At 33.2% G+C, this 8,175-nt stretch overlaps 1 protein-coding gene across 1 annotated transcript; it reads right to left on the reverse strand.

The window, feature by feature from the left end:
* Positions 1–974: 974 nt before the first annotated feature.
* On the reverse strand, positions 975–4,448 carry LOC149137508 (interleukin 17-like protein). The gene is made up of 2 exons (XM_089353752.1): positions 4,434–4,448; positions 975–1,484 (listed from the first exon to the last, which is right to left on the reverse strand). Exons 1-2 carry the CDS (start codon positions 4,446–4,448, stop codon positions 975–977), a joined length of 525 nt encoding a protein of 174 aa, XP_089209878.1.
* Between the last annotated feature and the right edge of the window lie 3,727 nt (positions 4,449–8,175).

Below are 8,175 nucleotides of genomic sequence, written 5' to 3' on the forward strand. Positions count from 1 at the left end.
ATCACTGGCACAGAGTGGCTTCTATTTGCTGCTACCTTGGCTCCACTATCCTTTTCTGTCTGGTTGTTCATAGGAGTGGGTGATCCATTCTTTTGAGGAGCCACTGGGTCAGAGAGACTTCCGGGTGTTTTTTTCCTTTTCCTCCTCTCCATCCTTATCAGCGTTTCCACCATGGTTTCCGATTATGACATCTAGGGTGTCAATGTGTGGTCTGATGTGTGCATACGAGCGGAGGAATTCATTCTTCTTCCGTTCTATCTGATCAGTGGTTCTGTGAAAGCCATTATTCTTCAGTGCAGCAGTGATGATGTTGTTTGGGGGATCGCCACTAGCAATCATGCATGCTCGCGACAGAAGATCTAACTCTTTCTTCTCCCACTTTGGTGCCATCTTATATATATAAAGTATAAAAACTATGGAAATATAGAAAACTATAAAAAATTGTAAAAATAATATAAAAATATATAATAACTATAGAGGCATATATATATAGAGAAAATTATAACAAAATATTTATTACATATAAAAAGATATAAAATAAAAAGGAAAATAATATAAAAAATATATAAGAAATTATAAGAGTATATATGTATAGAAAAAAGTAAAGATATTTGTTTTAAATAAAGAGATAGAGATAAAAATAAATATACCAAAATTTAATATAAATAATGCCAAAAGTGAAAAAAGGTTTTAGAGTTGTTTGTAAGGTATATAATAAAAATACATAAAGATAAAAGAAGTATATGTATAAAAGTATATGTATAAAAGTATATTTATAAAAGTATATGTATAAATGTATAAATTATAAAATATATAAATGTTTTCCTAACCAAATATAAAAACGAAATATATAGATATCATGTAAATTATAATAACCACACGCTGGTCAACATAACGTTCCAAATCATGTGAATAACTTTTGTGCTACACACAGGTTACATATTGTGAGTTGATTGTTCTTACGAGTCATACTCTTAATTATTTCTACTGACAATTACATCTAATTTTCGTACACACACGCAGGCTGATGCTGTATTAACCACGTGTGGTTTATATACATACAGTCCATCAATGCATTCACCTGTACGTTTGAGGAAAGTGGTTTCAGTATATACAGTCATACATTGGTAATTGTTGTCAGAGTTCAGACAGTCTCTACAACGACAGACTACGTCTGTACGTGATGGCGGGAAAAATGTGGAATCATAGGTAGTGCGTAGATACCAAGGGCAGGTTGAACGGTTAGGGATATCCTTAGAAGGTTCATAATATTTTGGGCAGCTTTTATCACCATCAGTCAGTGTTGTCCAGTTACTTTCGGTTGGAGCCTTGTCATCCGATAGAAAAAAGTTATCGCCATTGTCTGCGCTGGACAGATTCTCATAACGAACTTCCAAGTTGTTTGGCATTTTACACAGGGTCGGAATTGCCGCCGAATATACAATCCAGATGTAGCTGAAGAAGGTTAAAACCTTGGTGGGAACCTGTATGAGGGAACATATCTCATGAAATATTGCATGTACTTTACTTTTCATATAACATTAATTTATCAGAATAAACAATTGTATGAAGCATTGTTGCTTTAATGATGACATGAATGTATGAGAATTAATGTTAATTTATGATTACAGCGTTTCAATGGGGGTTAAAGAACGAAGCCAAATAATATTAAAAACAAATGGTAGTTCAGCAGTGTATGATTTATATTTATAATTGCTTTAAGCGACAAAGCAACTGCAACAGTCGATAGTAAAAGAAAGTGAGAAGCAGGAAAGAGATGAATAATTCGGTAAGAAATTAGAGAACATAGATAACAGCTTGATTTCCGAACCAGCAATTGTAGTTAATCAAAATGTATGTGTACCCGAAGCATGAGAACGTTACTTATACATGTATACATACATACTTGTATACCTAGATATCCACTATACATATATATATTATATAACTCCCTTGGCAAACAGGACACAGTCGTGTGTCGATAAGCCAGCTGGAGGAGATGTCCTCCTGGGGCTAAAAGCAACAGTAACATCCACCCCTAGGGGTCAGCCACACTTAAGTGGCAATATACTACACTTTATCGTGCAGTTACTGTTAATACTTCATTTAGAGAATTAACATTGCTTGTTTTCACCTTTTCAATATCAGTGAAGAATGCCACTGGAAAAGAAGATATAAGATTTGCCAGGTTTTTCTCTCTCACCAAGGTCATCAGCTGTCGAACGCCGACGAAGGGAAATAACCCTGAAATCCGGATACGTTCGTGCTGCTGGCCGTGGTGAGAGGGATAACTCCCTTGGCAAACAGGACACAGTCGTGTGTCGATAAGCCAGCTGGAGGAGATGTCCTCCTGGGGCTAAAAGCAACAGTAACATCCACCCCTAGGGGTCAGCCACACTTAAGTGGCAATATACTACACTTTATCGTGCAGTTACTGTTAATACTTCATTTAGAGAATTAACATTGCTTGTTTTCACCTTTTCAATATCAGTGAAGAATGCCACTGGAAAAGAAGATATAAGATTTGCCAGGTTTTTCTCTCTCACCAAGGTCATCAGCTGTCGAACGCCGACGAAGGGAAATAACCCTGAAATCTGGATACGTTCGTGCTGCTGGCCGTGGTGAGAGGGATAACTCCCTTGGCAAACAGGACACAGTCGTGTGTCGATAAGCCAGCTGGAGGAGATGTCCTCCTGGGGCTAAAAGCAACAGTAACATCCACCCCTAGGGGTCAGCCACACTTAAGTGGCAATATACTACACTTTATCGTGCAGTTACTGTTAATACTTCATTTAGAGAATTAACATTGCTTATATATATATATATATATATATATATATATATATATATATATATACTAGCAACTAAGCCCGGTTTCACTCGGTCGGAGAACGACTCGAAGAGAGAAACGAAGACATAAAAAAGTGGAAGAAGTGGATACGAAGTGGTGTTTGGGCGACGGATCTTGGTCGAAAAAAAAGAAAGAATGTCATGGTGAGTTATTAAGGAGAAGAAAGCAAGACTGGACTTATGTGGGCTGGCAGGACGATGAAAAAATCGCAGAGTTGAAATTGGGGCAGTTGAAGTTGCCGTTGTTGGAGTGCCTCTTGGTAGACAACATTCTTGGTCTTTCCCTTGGGTGCACAAATAGAACGACCATGGGGACAGCCAATGTACAGTTGTGCGTGTGAGAATACTTGCTCTGTTAGATTCAAACCAACTGCTTGCACTGATTGTCCCTCCGCCTTGTTGATTGTCATGGGAAAGCAGAGTTTGATGGGAAATTGCATCTGTTTAAACTTGTAGGTTGTATCGGAGTGGGTAAGGGACATGGGAGTATGTCTTAGCCAGCGGCGGTTCATTCAAGATTGCTGCCTACAGAACTCGGGAGCACAATTTTTTGATAATCATCCGCGTACCATTGCACATTATTGGAGCATGTAAATACCTTAGCAGCATGATTGGCGCGCCAACTTTCAGATGCAGTTCGTGAGCTGGTAGTTCTGCGGGTCCCCACTTTTGTCAGATTTGTCATGGACCAGCCGGTCTATCTCAGATACATGGGAAGCTGGATTAAATTTTTCATCAACACAGGGGAGCCGAAATAAATTATTTCAATGTCCAAGGGAAGCCAAATCACGAAAAATGCTGATCTATAACGATGGTTATTTAGGCACATCGTAAAAGTGATTATAATGTATTGCTTAATATAAAGAAAAGTATGTTTTTTCAAGCAAATACAGTTCGAAAAAAATATTTACCATTTCAAGTCATCGCTAAAAACAAAGCTCATCAATTTTTGAATGAAATAATTATTTTAATCTTTTATTCTAAGTTGTAAATTTTGCCCGAGAAATAAAGCAAATAATCACCAAATGCATTGTTAAAAATCTGCAACTCGATAGCAAATATCTCCAAATTGATTAGAAATGCATAAATTTAACAATAACAATGTTTTTGAGATTCCGGTTCGAATGACATGAATGTTTTTGTCTCACTTTTGACACGTAATACTTAAATAGTGGGGGAGATATGATGTTGCTGTGGGCTGGAAGTATGCAAGAAGTTAAGATTTGTTTTTCACTAAAACCCAACCGGGACACTAAGTAAGGCATGTGTAAAATTTGAATGAAATTGGTTGTGTAGTTCTGGAATTTTAGGGATTCACACAGACACACAGACACACATACACACACACACACACACACACATATATATATATATATATGTTTGTCTGCGTGTATGTCCCAACCAAGGCTTGAGAACAGGTGTTGGTTCATTTACTTTCCCGTAAGCATCAGGCTCATGAAAGTGAAACTTAATGGAGTCGATTCATTCGACTAAAATTCTTGGATGTGATACGCAAGCATTGTCGCAGTCAAATGACTGAAACAAGTAACAGAATAGAAGAATATAATGTCAAGACTACTTACTTTAGTTATAATCATTATACTGATTGTTCAATTGGAAATGAAATAATTAACGTAGCGGTAAGAGATTTTGCGGTAGAAACCTGAATTTGATCGTTTCAAAGTGTGATATTTTCAGCGAGTGACACTAATTCTCTAAGGTTTACTTTTATATAGTTACCACGGATAGGATTACCAGGTTAAATTACTCATAATGTTAAAAAATAATGAGTGAAAATTTGGTAATATAAAAATAAACAGGAACTGAAACAACGGAAAACTTTTACGTTTACGTATATAAACTAGTAATAATATATCACTCTATCCCTCACTCTCTCCCTCACTCTCTCTCCCTCACTCACTCTCTCCCTCACTCTCTCTCCCTCACTCACTCTCTCCTTCACTAACTCACTCGCTCAATTGTTCAATCTCTTTCTTTCCTCGCTTATACGCACGCACACATACACACACACATTCACACAGAGAGGTTACTTTGACAGATAAAGTCTGTGCTTTATCTATTGTTTTCTATTAAGTGTTGTTTTGTATTTTATGCAAATCATTTCTAAACTGGCGAAGGCTTTAAGCCCCAACGATAGCTGAGGGGTTAAGATTTGATGGGGAATTCCACATCTTAATTGCTATTAACATATGTTTATGATTGCCCTTTTTTTCCCAAGTAATGCCTACGCATGATGATTTTCTATAGTGGAGGAAGGATTTGCACAAATCCAATACCATTCACTTAACATGGACAACATAAACTCGAAAAGAAGAACTAGTCTGCATCCTTAAATATTGTCAGGTTTTCTCTCAGAATTTCTCTTTGCTAAAGAGATGTTGTGACAACAAAGAAGGGGCTTCTTGCTGTCAGTTGGCCAACCTCGCGCCTGGGCACTAACCCAACATTTTTCCATGTCCCCGCGCACACATATGTGCATATATATACATGTACACATATTGTTGAATGGCTTTTGACAGGTCATGAGCTCTTCTACCCTTTGACATGTCTTATTTTTCGTCCTGCAAGTGTGTCCAACAATCTCAGTGTGTCCAACAATCACAACCAATCAAATTTCTTGTGGTAAAAGGATGCCACAGAATGTACATCACATAGTGATTCGATTACTTTTGAGCAACAATGCTTATCCCATACATTTTAAAGTTTATTATGACATTCTGTAACACTTTTGAGCCAGCGCATTTTTCAATTCTAGTTGCATACTTTTTAAGACAACGCTTGTAGCATTTTATATATGTACCGTATTTCTCCTAATGGAGTGGCAGCCTCTAATAAACTGACACCCAAACGCCAACTCATTGAAATAGTGTGACTATTGAAGAAAAAACAATACTTTTCTCAACGATGCTATAGTTTAAACTATAGCATTGTTGAGATAAGTATTGCTTTTATCTTCAATAATATTGTTAAATGATTTTCTATCATTGATTGGGAAAATATGTACTTTTATATTAATTCAATTGATATTTAATGTTAGCCGATACCTTATTTAACACTAAGTTAATAGTATAAAGTTTATCATTTTAGTTTAAACCAAAACTTCGATTAGATTAGTGTTGCATTTATTTCCAATAATATTGTTTAATATTTCTTTGTGATTTATGAGATAAATAAGTAGTTTTTTATATAATTTCTTTGATTATTAGTTAATATTCTAATTAAGGTTAAGTTAATAGAACAACATTTAAAATTTTATTTAAACTAAAGATTCGATTAGAGAAATTAAATTTCAATAATTTTGTTAAATGTTTTTTTCTTTTATTTAATGGCGATATAATTATTTTTATATAAATTAATTTATATAAATGAATTTTTTGTTAGTTTATATTAAAATTAAAGTTATTGCGTTTATAATTTTAGTTTAACCTAAAACTTCGTTTAAATTGTATTTTAAACGAAAGATTCGTTAAGATAAGATTTGCATTTAATATTTATGTTAGCTCAAATTCTAATAAACGTAAAGTTAATAATGTCACGTTTATAATTTTTGATAAGATTAGTATTAAATTTCTTTTTAATAATATTGTTTAACATTTTTCTATCTTAATATAATAAGTATTTTTATATACATTCATTTGTTATTTATTGTTGGTTGATATATACATTTCTTTTATTATTATTATTGTTGTATTTAGACCTGAAGATTAGCTATAATTTTGAATAGAATTGATTTAATCGATTTTAATATATTTTATTTTCTATTTGAAAACTGGGTTATGAAACACGTGTAGTCGTTTTATTATTATTATTTTATGGTTTTTACTTTTTATTTTATTATACTTATTTATCGTGTATTCATTTATTAATTTTTTCTATATGTGACTGTGGATTTTCATGGATGAGTTCATGAACTTTGGTTGTTTCCTCTAAATTATATATTTATATATTTTATACTGTGTCAGATTTGTCATCTTAATTTTTGATAAATTGAATTTAATTGAGTTTTTACCTGTAAATTTAGATTTTAATCCCTATTATTATTATTATTATTATTATTATTATTATTATTATTATTATTATTATTATTATTATTATTATTATTATTATTATTATTATTATTAAGTCAAAATTAAAAGAAGAGTGCCATTTGTTATCTAGTGAACGATAGTTTGACATCTCGTGTGTCTTCAACTGGTTCAAAAAATAAATTTGTCAATCTACTTCATTTTGGTTAATATAGAAAGGATTGAGGTAACTCCTTTCTATACTAACCAAAATGAAGTAGATTGACAAACTTATTTTTTGAACCAGTTGAAGACACACGTGATGCTGAAATATCGTTTACTAGATAACGAATGGCACTCTTCTTTTAATTTTGACTCTATATTTTCAGGAGGAGTTACCTCAATCCTTTCTATATTAACCCCCAAAATATTATTATTATTATTATTATTATTATTATTATTATTATTATTATTATTATTATTATTATTATTATCATTATTATTATTATTATCATATCTATCTACCTATCTATCTATCTATCTATCTATCTATCTATCTATCTATCTATCTATCTATATATATATATATATATATATATATATATATATATATATATATATATATATATATATATATATATATATATATATATATATATATATATATATATATATATATATCCTTTCTTTCCACGTGACCGGTGTTCGGCCAAGCATGATCTTTCTTTCTTGAATCGACTGCCAGACACAAAACATCACTTATTTCCCTCTCCTGACTTTCATTTCTTATGTTCATCTATGCTCCTGCCTCAAGACTTTCACTCCACACAAGCCAGCTCAATTAGATTCGTCTCTATTAGTCAAAAGACACCTGTTGTTATTTTTCTTGTTTGTATTTGTAATTGAATAACATTTTCTCCGTCTTTTTATTTGGTATTTTTTGGCTTTGTTGTCGTTTACAGCCACTTGCTTTCTCCCAAAATTTTTCCCAAAATTTCTCCCAGATTTTTTGGGCCAGTCAGATTTGAACAGTCTCAAGCGTAACCAGCCGAAAATGTAAGGACAATGTAGAAACTTGACTGAGGGAAGAAGGCCACAAACGGTTCGTCCTTGTTTAGTCTCTTTGTTTTGTATCGTCTTTGTGTCTGTATATTTTGTTGCCGTCTGTTGCGTACTTGTTCCATTTTTTCTATTTATATATACATATAGCGGTGTGCGTTCACTTTTGCTTACCTTGTAAGTACGTTTCTAAATTCTGTGCGACATTTTCACTCCTTCTTTTAGTCCGCATCATACTTTC

The sequence above is a fragment of the Octopus bimaculoides genome, chromosome 1, assembly GCF_046866305.1.
Source record: "Octopus bimaculoides isolate indiv1 chromosome 1, ASM4686630v1, whole genome shotgun sequence".
NCBI classification, from domain to species: domain Eukaryota; kingdom Metazoa; phylum Mollusca; class Cephalopoda; order Octopoda; family Octopodidae; genus Octopus; species Octopus bimaculoides.